This window comes from Phyllostomus hastatus, unplaced genomic scaffold (assembly GCF_019186645.2).
Source record: "Phyllostomus hastatus isolate PE091 unplaced genomic scaffold, TTU_PhHast_1.1 phas_contig_34, whole genome shotgun sequence".
Taxonomy (NCBI): domain Eukaryota; kingdom Metazoa; phylum Chordata; class Mammalia; order Chiroptera; family Phyllostomidae; genus Phyllostomus; species Phyllostomus hastatus.
In genome coordinates, this window is record NW_025333857.1 from 44,378,969 (window position 1) to 44,392,220 (window position 13,252).

Sequence of the window (13,252 nt, forward strand, 5' to 3'; positions counted from 1 at the left end):
AAGTTCTAGAAGCTCCCTTTCTGGAACTTACTGATCTTCCCACACTGAAGCCATGTATCTCTGACATGGGAGCTCCCCATCCTGCCCCCACCCCCTCCCCTGGCAGCCACCATTCCACTTTCTGTCTCTGCAAACTTGCCTGTTCCAAGTACTTCACACAAGTGAAGTCAGGGAATATTTACCCTTTCTTATCTGACTTATTTCAGTTAGCATAATGTCTCTGAGGTTCTTCCATGTTGTGTCATGTTTCAGAATCCACTTCCTTTCTAAGGCTGAGTAACCTTCCCTTGTGTGTATCTACCGCATTTTGTCTATTCATTCCTCTGTTGATAGATACTGACTCTGCAGCCACACCACGCTACATGCTCCCGATCTTGTCTGATAGACACTGGGTTCTTTCCACCTGTCCGTCACTGTGAATATCGCTGCTCTGAACATCGCGGCAAACATTTTTCTTTTCCTTTAAGCCCGAGAACATAATGCTTCTGGATAGAAATGTTCCCAAACCTCGGATCAAGATCATCGACTTTGGGTTGGCCCATAAGATTGACTTTGGAAATGAATTCAAAAACATATTTGGGACGCCAGAATTTGTGGGTAAGTTTCTTTGCTCCTGTGGGCATTTGTTTCTCCTAAACATTACGTTGGCAGAATCTCCCCGGCTGTAGCATCGTTCCCCTGGTACGTGTTCCTGATTTCTATGTGTAGATACTACCTGTTGGTTCACTGCCTTCAAAAACTAAGTGTGCATTTATTTCCCCTTAGCTCCTGAGATAGTCAACTATGAGCCTCTCGGTCTTGAGGCAGACATGTGGTAAGTAGTGAGCCCTTGATGTTGTCCTTTTTCTGGTTTATCATATTGTTCTTCTGACATTTGTTTTTGTTTCTGTTTTGTGTCTAGGAGCATTGGGGTAATCACCTACATTCTGTAAGTACCAAAATCCACAACTTGTATTCTTTCCCTCTTTCTTTGAGACCGTATGTTTTACTAATCAGCCATGTTGATCTCTTCAGCTTACGCATGCTTTTTATGTAAACATTCATTTTACACCCCCAGAACACGTTCAGTTTATACTAAGTAGACATTTTCTCCTAATTCAAAATGAGCCATCAGAAACTGCAGCATAATCACTGGAAGAAAGCATGTCTGTCCATCACTGAGAAAATCAGGGAGGGTTTTCTCTTTACCTACTAGATGCCATCCCAAATTAACTTTGTGAATGCATCCTTTGCATTAAGCTGAAGCTTTGGGGCATGACAATTAAAAGGCCCTATAAAATGTAATAGAATTCTACAGTGACTGTCCAAGCGCCAGATTACAGTCTATTCCTCCCTCCCCTTATCAGCGATCATGGGGATGAAATGACCACACGAGAGGTAATTGCTTATGTTCTGTGCCCATTTTATTAACAGCCTCAGTGGGGCCTCACCATTCCTCGGAGACACTAAGCAAGAAACGTTAGCAAATGTATCTGCTGTCAACTATGAATTTGAGGAAGAATACTTCAGTAATACCAGTGCCCTAGCCAAAGATTTCATAAGAAGACTTCTCGTCAAGGATCCAAAGTGAGTGTCCATTGTCCCAGAAAGGCATTCAGCCATGGCCTCAGCCAGACCAGGGTTAGTCTCTGTTCTGTGCATGTGGCCACGTTGCTGAGACCCTGGTCGTTGGCTCCTGGCAAAGGGAAGTGTGCCATGTGAAACGCCTCCGCAAATGCAGGCAGGGACCTTTGTGCCTGCTCAGTCAGTCCTGCAGGCAGAGTAAAATGGTCACACAAAGACTGACGTTGTTTCTGGCTTGCTTCCATGGAGCAGGCCCCAGATGCATTTTCTAGAACTTCTGTTTTGTAGGCGCAGCCAGCATGGAAACAACTGTGAGTGGTTGCTTCTATAGTCACAGTGTTCTTTTTTCTTTCACTTTCCACCCTCCCCACAAAGGAAGAGAATGACAATTCAAGATAGTTTGCAGCATCCCTGGATCAAGGTAAGTTGCGTATTGTGATTGCCTTGGGTATGAAAGGGCATCCTGAAACCCATTTGTTCTGGGACATTCCTAGTGACTGTGGGTTCCAACCACAGGGCACCTCTGCAGTACTGTGTTACTGCTGGTGCCGCATTTTAACATAACTAACAGATGAAAGTATGCTAATGATAACAGAGGGGGAGAGGAGAACGCTGTCATAATTCAGGATTATAAACAGGGAGCTGAAGGTCAAGTCTATTCAATAGCCATATTTGGTTTGACCTGTGGGATGTTGGCTCAAACAATATTTTTTTTAATTTAAAATTAATTTCCAACATTTAAATATATCAAATCTGGATTTCCAACTTCTTTTGAAAAGTTGGAAGATCTTCCAAAACTGAGCCCTCCTTCCATGAGGCCACCAGAAACTTGGCACAGCCGCCTTTGTGCCGGGGCCCGTGGCCACCCCCTTGCACGTTACACCCTTACATTACCTGCCCGTCAGCATTTAGAGTAAGAAACTGAAGTTGCTACGGATGAGAAAAAAGGGATCCTATGGAAAGTAACCTCACTGGGTGATCCAATCACAAATTCCTACCTGGACAGGTCATAGTGGGTAGTCACGCCCCCAGAATATAACTTTTTTTTTACTTATTGCTTAATAAATCTATTAGCATGGCTAATTCTTAGAAGATATGCAATAACAAAATGTGAAAGTATTTATACATTACTTCTTTCAGTGAACCTGGACATTCTATTGATTAGTCAATAGTAGTCTTTCAACTTGCTGACTAATCAAATATTATATATTGTAAATTATAGCTTTAGTGGGTACATAGAAGCAGAAGAAAAAGAACCAATGTGTTGGAAAGCAAATTCACATCTAGATGTTTTTAAACAAAGGGCAAAGACATACTTCTACAAGGTGGCGTATATTGTAATAAGGTGCAGAACCAGTGTATCTGGTGAATCTAAAGTAATCATCTCATGAGACTGTCGTCTGTGGAGGGAGGTTTATCCTAGAAACATGGTTACTGGGCAGGGGGCCTGGCCCTGAGTAGGTCTGCCCAAGGCCAACCCGTGGTGTGTGGGTCCTTGACTTTGTGTAGGAAATATTTCCCAACACGACTGCAGGTGACTGTGAGGATGTGTTTGTTAAAGTTGGGACAGTGACACAAGGAAGGGCTTAGCATACAGGAAGCAACAGGAGAGCCTGGGCTGGGCTGCCTTCGCTCACTGGGAAGTCAGAGAAAAGAGGGCCTTGGGGATAGCATCAGGGGATTAGCCTGGGACAGGCTGCCAGCTGCCCGTTGCCAGGCATAAAGCTTTTTTATGACAAGGTTTATCTTCACCTTAAGCAAGCCCTGTCCACTGTTGCTGTGCATCTGTGTTAACACATCTTTGACATAAGGGGTAACCACCTTCAAGAGAGCACATATCTTGTTAGCTCTCCTGTAATCTAATCCCCTCCTTGCTTTTGCTCATCATCATGTAATCATCCTTAATTTCATAAAAGAAACTGAATCTCTCATTCCCCAGAGCATTTGAAATCTTTCTCCCCAGCGTCAATTTGGTTCGAATAAACTCTTATAAAATTAAAAAAAAAAGACCTAAAGTTCCTTCAGCTAGAACAGAAAGGCCGAAGGGTGGAAGAGCATGGCAGTTACAGAATAAAGTCATGGAGCCAGTGACAGACCGTGATGCAGGGACTTGCCCTGCAGAAGCAGGTTCTGTCTATTCGAGGTCCTGGCAGTTGCCTGGGCTCCCGTCTCTTCCTCTCAGAGGTAGAGCTGCTTCCTGAAAAAGATGCTGTAGAAGACAATCTAATGCCGTCAAACAGACTGAATTCACTGACCTCTGAGGTCCATCCCAGCTCTAAATTACTTGATGATATTCAAGTTCAAATGCCTCATAAGATGGCTTCACCATGCACCTTGCCATTCTCAAGCTGTCTTATGGAAAGTTGTAATTCAGGTTGGCCCAAGCTCAACTTTTCAACTTTTCCCCAGAATCAAATCTGTATAGATTATATCAAACCACAAGAGTTAGCCTCTGCAGACTAGGTTCCTAGATCTTGCGTATTATCTCAATTTGTTTTGATATTTCAGCAAGGTGAATGTGTAAGCAAGCATCCCAAGTAAGGATAGGTTTCAAAAAGGTGTCATGTGACACATTTCTGTAATTTGAGAGCTCTAATTTTTTTTTCTTGGACTTTCATTTTAGCCGAAAGATACCCAACAAGCACTTAGTAGAAAAGCATCAGCAGTAAACATGGAGAAATTCAAGAAGTTCGCAGCCCGGAAAAAATGGAAAGTAAGATTATGATATGGAGGGGCTTTACAAATTCTGTTTCCTGTTCATTTCCAACAATTGTGTGAGCTTTGATAGTCACATTATCTACCATTACCAGCTCACCTGAGACCAAGGACACAGGGCAAGACCATTGCATACCATGCTTCTCCAAGGGGGGTCATGCTAGGGTAAGATCTAATTCCCCAAAGAATAAAGAACAAAATATCGAGAGGGAAGGGATGTAGGAAATCCAGTACTGTAGTTTAATAATGAAATGCAGATGGAGACTTAATTCTGTTGTCTTGGTTTATAACACCTATAGAATTATCCTTTAAGCAAATATGCTCCACCGTGCCTGCCCCTGAGGACTCCGTGCTGTCATCAGTGAATGCCATCTCAAAGGCTGTCATTTGCACCAGTTTGAGTGTTATTACCTGAGCTCTCTCTCCTCCTCTCCCCCTGCCTTTATTCATCCTCTTTTTCTTTTCTTTAAAGCAATCCGTTCGCTTGATATCACTGTGCCAAAGATTATCCAGGTCGTTCTTGTCCAGAAGTAACATGAGTGTTGCCAGAAGCGATGACACTCTGGTAAGCAGATTTGTTGGCCTTGGTGTGGCTTTTTGTTAGCACTGTGGACTCAGAATGTCTAGGTTGTTTGATTTGTTCAACAACTCAGAAAACCCAAAGTCATGTAAATGTGAGGCCTATCCTTCCTCTGCTCAGGGTAGGGAGTTGGGGTGGCTGATTTGATGTACTCTAACCCTTCTTTCATCCTTTTTCTTTGTGTTTTAATTGGCATTATATCTACTCCCACCCCACTAACTCTGACACTACCACTCACCTCCTCCCACACACACAATCTGATAGAAGAGAAGCAGGCCAGTAGAAGAGGGAAGAGCTCATTTTAATTTTTATGAACTGAAACGAGAGCCTTCTGTTGCCATTGACCTGGGAGACTTTTGGATTGTAGTAGTACAAAAGGGACAGGCAATCCTCCCACTGAACACACATACACATCAGAAAATCAAGGAAAATGCAAGTAGGGCTTGCTGGTGCAGTTGGTGGTAGACCAGAAGGCTGAACCCACTTGCTGTGTTATCATTATATTGACTATCTAAAGCCCTTGAGAACGACTCCATAATTTTTTCCTCCTTAATCCAAACTGAAACCTAATCACGGATTAACTCTTCAGATATGACCAGACATATTTGAATTCAACAAGACTTTCCTCTGACAATCAGACAACAGGGCTTTGTTAACACTGGAGGTAAAGGGGACTCCAGGGAAGGCAGAAAGGGTGATTCTCTGGGAACCAGGCTACTCCTGTAACTGAATAGTCGGTGTTTCCTGAGTGGAACCCAGGGATTCCAAGGGCAGAATCACACATCAGCAGATACTAGCTCTTTATTTTCCCCCTGAAGTCAGTCGTTTCCCTGAGGCTTGAGCTCTAGTCTTGTAAAGAGAGACAGGAAATGTTTAAAAGAAAAAAAAGAAGCCCTGGCTGGCGTAGCTCAGTGGATTGAGCACGGGCTGTGAACCAAAGCATCGCAGGTTCTATTCCCAGTCAGGGCACATGCCTGGGTTGCAGGCCATGGCCCCCAGCAACTGCACATTGATGTTTCTCTCTCTCTTTCTCCATCTCTTCCCTCTCTAAAAATAAATAAATAAAATCTTTGAAAAAAAGAAAAAAGAAAGAAGTGGGAGGGAAGCACATTAGAAGAAGGGAGAGGAAGAGGAGGGAGACTGCATTTGGGAATTGTGTGAGGGTGGCAGTGGGACCAAAGAAAAGATAAAAACTATTAATCTAAGTAAGATGATGAGAATGATTAAATACTATCCATTAAAATCATCCTGAGTAATCAGTTGGGAGACATTATATTTATCGCAAGAAAAGTTGGAGGTAGAGCAGGGACCCAGGGTGGGGTAGGAACTCCAGGAGGGAAGACTTCCCCCTAGACCTCAGTGCTCATTCCTCTCCGTACCTGCCGATCGTGAGGACGTGTTGTAATGATCTCTTTGCCGTCTCTCTCAAGGATGAAGAAGACTCCTTTGTGATGAAAGCCATCATCCATGCCATCAATGATGACAACGTCCCAGGCCTGCAGCACCTCCTGGGCTCGTTGTCCAACTATGATGTTAACCAACCCAATAAGGTCCGATGCTGTTCTGTCAAAGATGGTAGAGGGTGGTGGTCATGGTGACTGTGCACCTCCAAGTCCAAGGTGGGGAGACCCCCATCTGGTTCTTCGTGTTCCCTTCTGGTTGCAAACTCCATACAGTGGGAAAAAAACCACTTCTATTTAGAGAGTGAAGCGAACTTAGAAATAAGGTCCTTTTGCATTCAGGGTCTTTCTTCATGCAAGGCCATTCCTCAGGAACCAGCTATAACTCTAACCATGAAGTTTTAAATCTACTCATCCTGCAAATGAAAATGTCACCTTTGATAGTGAATCCAAAAGAGAAAAGGGGCCCTGTTCTGACTGTCCTCCATCCCTGTCGTGCAGCAGTCCTTCTGTACCTATTGAGACATAGGAAGGTGTGTGGGCCTTTTCTTTCCTGCCAAACCTGAAAAATAATACTTTTTTCTTGCCTATTCCAGCATGGGACACCTCCGTTACTTATTGCTGCTGGCTGTGGAAATATTCAGATGCTGCAGCTGCTTATTAAAAGAGGCTCGAGAATCGATGTCCAGGATAAGGTCATAACTCTGTTTTATTGCAAATAAATTAATTTTTAAGTATTCCCAAATGTTTCTAATCCTAGAGGTAACAGAGAAAATAATATGTATGTTCCACTTTGGTTTCCTGTGAAGGAAGATGAGCTGCTTAAATAGCCTGGTCCAATGTAACATATGTTAAAAAGAAAGGGGAAAACATCGATGTTTTTCTGGGCTGCTTTTGGATGTCAGCCTTTGCATGTGTACTACCCTAGATTTTTCTCCTCACTGATCACATTTACTCAACAGTGTTATAAGATGTCACATCTGGAAAAGTTTTAATGGTCTAATTAATCTCAACAGAAATGTATTTGCCTGCTTATTTATTAGGGCCACAGAGAAGGAGGATGTGCTTTGAGGTAGAAATCACATTGAAAGTATAGATACATTGATTGACAGCTGATAGTCATTACAATGGGTCTGTCATCAGCTTCCGTAGACTGTAACAGAACTGTCAAAGGACTAGAGCTGGCCCTTGACAATACAGAGAATTCTAACCAGAAGTTCAAATAAAAGTTTTAAGAAAAAAATAAAGAAACTTCTTATTTTGAAATAATTTGAGATTCACCCCCCAAAAAAAATCTGCCAAGATAATACAGAGGTCCCTTATCCCCTTCTCCCAGCTCCCTGGAACATTAGCATCTCACATCACCTCAGTCCCCATGCAAAAATAAAAGAAATGGCAGTGTTACTCCTCATGGAAGTTGCTTCTCGGGAGTTTGCCATCGCATAGGAAGGGGACCAGAGTGTGGCTGAGTGACACACGTTCGGATCCGTCAGCTCTCTGGAAATGTGACTGCACGCTGGTTTCCTACAGGGCGGATCCAATGCCATCTACTGGGCCTCTCGGCACGGCCACGTCGATACCTTGAAATTCCTCCATGAGAACAGATGCCCTTTGGACGTTAAAGACAAGGTAAGGCCATGTCACGTCTCTTCCCAGGGACGGGGGGATGTCATAAAAGGCTGCGTTTGAGCATCGGCCTGCCATGCACGTCAGGACCCAGTGAGGTGAAGGATTTAGGACTAAAACCTTCCTACAGAGAATTTAATCTAGAAATGTGTTTTTCCCGTTGGCTTGATCTAATATTAAAATCTGCTTTTAGCTGAAATCTGCCAGATAGTTGCCATAATGTGGAAGCAGTGAATTGCCTTTCATGACTAATGTGAAAACGGAAAGTTCTAGCAGAAAGACAACTAGAAAGAGACCTGACTCTTGACCCTCACACTGATTCACCGTGTGCATGTCCCTTTCCCATTCTCTTCATTGTTGAAGTGGCTGGCCACACTGCCCTTCCGGTCACCGACAATAGAAGGATCAATGAGACAATGTATGTAAAGTAAGACTTTTGGGGGGCAAAGACGTTATAAAAATGATTGACTTCACAAGATGCCTCGCTTTCACACTCATGTTTCATTCAGTCCGTACCACAGCCCTGCACCTGCACCTCGGAGTCCTGCCTCTCTGTCCATTACGGATTCTCCTGAGCGGCCCTTCTCCGCCTCTCACACCTGCAGAATAATCTGTCATGTTTGGTCAGAGCTGTCACCCACGGTTGTGTGGATCGTGCACAGCACCATGTCTAAAAATGACATGCGTATCAAAGACACGTGAATTTATTAAGGCAGTTTTCTGTCAGGTGGCAATAAAGTGTCTTGTTTTGTTTTGTTTTAATCAGTTTACTGTGGCAGTTTTTTGGCAGATATAAGGAAAACATCTTAAGGAAGCTGCCTCTATTACGAATGCACTGAAAATTATTGTACGGGCTGAATCGTGATGTTTTAAAGTCTCTGAGAATATAAGAAATGAGAATCTAAATGTAGACAATGAAATCTGAAACGTGTTAGTAAATAAAACTATACATTTAAGTATCTGCTGTGTGATGAACCTATTGTTAAGAAAGGGAGTTTCATGTTTAAAGAAATCACATAGAGCACCAGTAGATAAAGGAGTATGAAAACAGCCATCCCAGACCAGGGCGAGTGCTCCCCCTGGGGCTTTATGACAAACAGGAGGAGCCAGGTGTATGGGTTTACCTCTAGCCACGTGGTGGGCACTCCACCCCAGGGTCCCTGGCCCTGTCCCCAGAGCGGCATCTGGACTGAGGGGGTGGGTACCTCCCACGGGGAGGACATGGAGCCAGGCATGTGTGGAGCGGGCCTCCAGCCAATGCGTTCTGGTCCCCACAGCCTGCTGTTTCTTTTGCAGTCTGGAGAGACGGCCCTTCACGTGGCAGCTCGCTATGGCCACGCCGACGTGGTTCAGTTACTGTGCAGCTTCGGCTCCAATCCCAATTTCCAGGACAAGGTGCGTCTTGGTGGCTGCTGTCCTCTCTTCCTTCTGCTCTCTGCATGGGTGTCCAGGCAGACGGTGACACGGCCCAGTCCTCTGAGTTTTATCCAAGTTTCTTCTTAGATTCCAGAGGGCAGGGTCTCAAATAGAAGCACTATTAACATTCATTTATTTAATCCTCTGGACAACCCCATGAGGTAGGTTACTATTACTATCATTCTCATTTTACAGAAGAGGAAACCGAGGTGGGGAGAGGTTCCGTATCTTGCCCAAGTTCATACAGCTCCTAAGTGGTGAAGCTGGGGTTTGGGGTTCAAAACCACACAGTCTGGTCCCAGAGTCCCTGGCAGTGACCAGTACACCAGAACAGCCTCTCATAGACAGACATGTGTGTCTAATGATGTCGGCTATGAGCACATAGCCCTGCAACCCTATAGCCCTCATGGCAAGCCCTTGCTTGACTTTTAAAGCGTGGTTGTTCCGTTTGCCACAGCAACAACACATTTATGTGACTCATCCTAGTGTTGTATGCATGACAGAAACCAGGGGGAATCAAGATTGCTAGAAAAATTCTTGTCTAAAGAAGTGCTCTCCTGTTAGTAATCTCAGATAAAGTAAACGTAGGCACTTTCATAAGAAAGATGCTAAAAATTCACCTACCCTGGGCCTGTATTGTTCAAAAGAGCTGAGCTGTTGGTTCCAGTGGGTTCCCAAAAGTCAGTTGCCACTCATATGCTGAGGATGCCAAATCCATCCGACACACAAGTACTGAGGGAAAAAAACTAATGAAGGAGAGTCCCGTCTCTATTATTTCGGGTTAATGCCTCACCCCAGCGGCTGTTAGCGAATGCTCTCCGTTGCCTTGACTTTGCTGCTGAATTCAGCAGGGACTCTCACCATGCCTGGGCTTTCTTTCATATTACTGCAATCTCCTCTGCGCACTTGTCTCCTCCACCAGGAGGAAGAAACCCCTCTGCACTGTGCCGCCTGGCACGGCTACTACTCCGTGGCCAAAGCCCTGTGTGAAGCCGGCTGCAATGTGAACGTTAAGAACAGAGAAGGAGAGACGCCCCTGCTGACAGCCTCCGCCAGAGGCTACCACGACATCGTCGAGTGTCTGGCTGAACACGGAGCCGACCTGAACGCCTCTGACAAGGTGCTGTGTGGGTGAAGGAGTCAGACTCACTGAGAAGTGAGCTGGGGGGCTGGAGGCACCCCAGGCCTTCCTCGGTTAGTTTGTCTAAAATGAACTTGAACTTGGCAAGTTGTAATTGCCCTTTCTCTTCTCTGTTCCAAAGATTCTGTGAACTTTCCTAGATTCTGTTTAATAATGAATATTTATTTGTGGCATGTAACAGAAATTATGAAGTGACCAGATTACTCAGGACTTCTTTATTTTTAGCCTTTTTAGCTTGGAACAGGTACAATGATGATTGCTGAGCCCAAGACAATCCTCATTTAGGACTAAAATTGGCAATACACTATTACTTTGTAGATAAAAAAATAGGTGGTTTTTATTTGTTTTCATCACCTGCTATTTTGTAGAAAGACAATAAACCGCTCCTATTTCTCTATTCTAGACCAGGTGTCCCTTTTTTAGTTAAACACATTCAACATAATCTGTTGTTAACTTGTACTTAAAATGAGGCTGTGATGTTGCCATATACAGTTAGATTTGGACATTCTAGTTAATTTAGAAACTGCCATTTATGGAGTATTTTCCTGGTTCAGAGAAGCGGTTCTCAACTAGGGGCAGCCTTGCCCCCAGTGGCCATTTGGTAATGGCTGGGGACATTTATTTGTTGTCACTCCATGGGTGGGCATTACCATTGGCATCTAGTAGGTAAAGACCAGTGGTGCTGCTTATATCCTACAAACCCACAGGACAGGACCAAAATGTCAACAGGCTGAGATCAAGAAACCCTGCAACAGATAACTTATAGAAATGTTTCCAAACCCCCTACCCAGCTCCTGAAACTCAACCCATCTGCTCACGAGGGATTCTGCAGTAGCTAGAAGGAATTCTCAGGCTGGTCTTTAGTGAGTTACAGAGGTTAAGTATGGGTTGAATTTACTTTTCATATATACGACTGCCCTCCAGCAAATTACTTCTCATCGCTTTCTCAGTTTCTCCTGGTGTGAAGATTGTTGACCAAATGTTTTGAAAAGTATTTTTCACCTGCTGGATAAAACAGGCCATTGGAGTACCAAGAATTCCTTAAGTCTTTATGTTCAGAGACAAAAAGAAGTGTCCAGTCTTTTGTTCCAATGTGCTGGCCAAGCCTAGACTAATCGTGCCGATGGTGAGCATAGTCTGACCGTTCAGAGTGGAGTGCATGGGACATCTCCCCACCACCCCCAGGAGCAAAGCTTGTGGTTTCCAATCCTCCTTCAGGCTTTGCGCTAGGGATCCTGGCGCCAACTAAACCTAGCCCGATGGCAGCTGGAAAGGCGAGGCCAGGTGCCTACGTGAGCGTGCTCATGCCCGGGTGTTCTGTTGTTGCAGGACGGACACATCGCTCTTCACCTTGCTGTAAGACGGTGTCAGATGGAGGTCATCCAGACTCTGATCGGCCAGGGGTGCTTCGTTGATTTCCAAGACAGGCATGGCAACACCCCGCTCCATGTGGCCTGCAAAGATGGCAATGTGCCTATTGTGGTGGCCCTCTGTGAGGCCAAGTGCAATCTGGACATCTCAAACAAGGTAACGCTGGAGGGAAAGGTCCCTGAAGGGCCGGTGCTGTTGACCTGCCTCTGCATTTGTCCACGTTTCTCTTTGCACCTCTTCATTGTTTAGTCAGTGTCACCCATGTGGACCCATTCTTTCGTACGGGCCCTCCACTTTAAGTCCTATCTTCTATAGGACTTCTGAATAATTTTGTGACAGACAATGACGGTATTAGTAAGTGCTTCCTGCCTAGCCTGGTTTACTGCTTATGGGTATTGAGAAACAGACAGACAGACAGACAGACAGACACCGCCCACCTGGAGAGGAATCAGAGAACTTGGTACAAATCAGGGCCTCTCTCTGGAGCTCTAGGTCTGCAGGAAACACCCAGTGAGTGATGATCTCACTGAGATTCCCGGGAACAGATTTCTCTTCTTAGCTCTCCCCCACTGAGAGGTTCATGGTCCAAAGTTTATTACACCTTTTTTGTGCTAAGTACATTTTGTAAGACTAAGAAAACCCTATTATTTGGGGAATAAAAATGAAATGAAAATAAATAATTCCATGTTCCCAGGTTGATTTTCTTTTTAAATCTCATTATGTCGACTTCTACAAGTTAGCTAACACCTGGCTTTTCCCTGAATACCATCTAGCTGTTCATGGCCAAACCAGATGAAACAGTTGACTGTGCATGTGGACTTGACCCTGTAACTGTGCAAAAGGCAATCACTATTCTATAACGATTACGTTAAAAACAAAGTCCAAGCAACATCATTTTTAGTAACTGTGGGAAAAGTTTATAATAAATGGCAGGCATGATCCCAGCAAAATTTAATTTGTGATGATTTGTTTGAGGTAAAAGAATTAATATCTGAAGCAGCTGGAAAATTTTACAGCTACTGAAAAATTATTCCTGTTGCGTATTACATGATTAGTTCTAATGGAAATTGAAATTGGTAATCTTCACATTCTAGAAATGTAAATAGGCAGCATCCTGGTCTTAGCCATTAGCTGCTGGTTGCTTCCTGAGTTCATCCCGTTCTAATCTTGCCAAGTCAGTTGTGTAAGTGGCTTAAGGGGAAAGCCAAATGTAGTATTAAGAAGCATCAAGAGCTCGGCTTTCCATCTAGGAGTCTTTAAATGAATAAAAAGCGGCTTTAAGGAACGTCACCACGCTCAGTTGAATACATTTGGGCTTGGCCATTGTACGGGCCGCTGAGGTGGAGCGGCACCATGTCTCATGCTGCTTTGCCCTGACCTGAGGAAGGGACTGGGTGTTTGCCTCATGCCTGCCTGAGAAAGCGTGCTTGTTAAATATGC

The 13,252-nt window shown here is 44.3% G+C and overlaps 1 protein-coding gene across 5 annotated transcripts in view; it reads left to right on the plus strand.

The window, feature by feature from the left end:
* Positions 1–13,252, plus strand: part of DAPK1 (death associated protein kinase 1) — a 178,410-nt gene that overhangs the window by 124,585 nt on the left and 40,573 nt on the right. For all 5 annotated transcript variants that reach the window (XM_045840294.1, XM_045840297.1, XM_045840293.1 and 2 more), the window contains exons 5-17: positions 468–597; positions 766–814; positions 902–928; positions 1,414–1,566; positions 1,939–1,984; positions 4,187–4,276; positions 4,751–4,843; positions 6,289–6,408; positions 6,855–6,953; positions 7,789–7,887; positions 9,181–9,279; positions 10,223–10,420; positions 11,771–11,968. In XM_045840294.1, the coding sequence (XP_045696250.1) occupies positions 468–597; positions 766–814; positions 902–928; positions 1,414–1,566; positions 1,939–1,984; positions 4,187–4,276; positions 4,751–4,843; positions 6,289–6,408; positions 6,855–6,953; positions 7,789–7,887; positions 9,181–9,279; positions 10,223–10,420; positions 11,771–11,968 (1,401 nt within the window). The remainder of the gene's footprint in view (positions 1–467; positions 598–765; positions 815–901; positions 929–1,413; positions 1,567–1,938; positions 1,985–4,186; positions 4,277–4,750; positions 4,844–6,288; positions 6,409–6,854; positions 6,954–7,788; positions 7,888–9,180; positions 9,280–10,222; positions 10,421–11,770; positions 11,969–13,252) is intronic.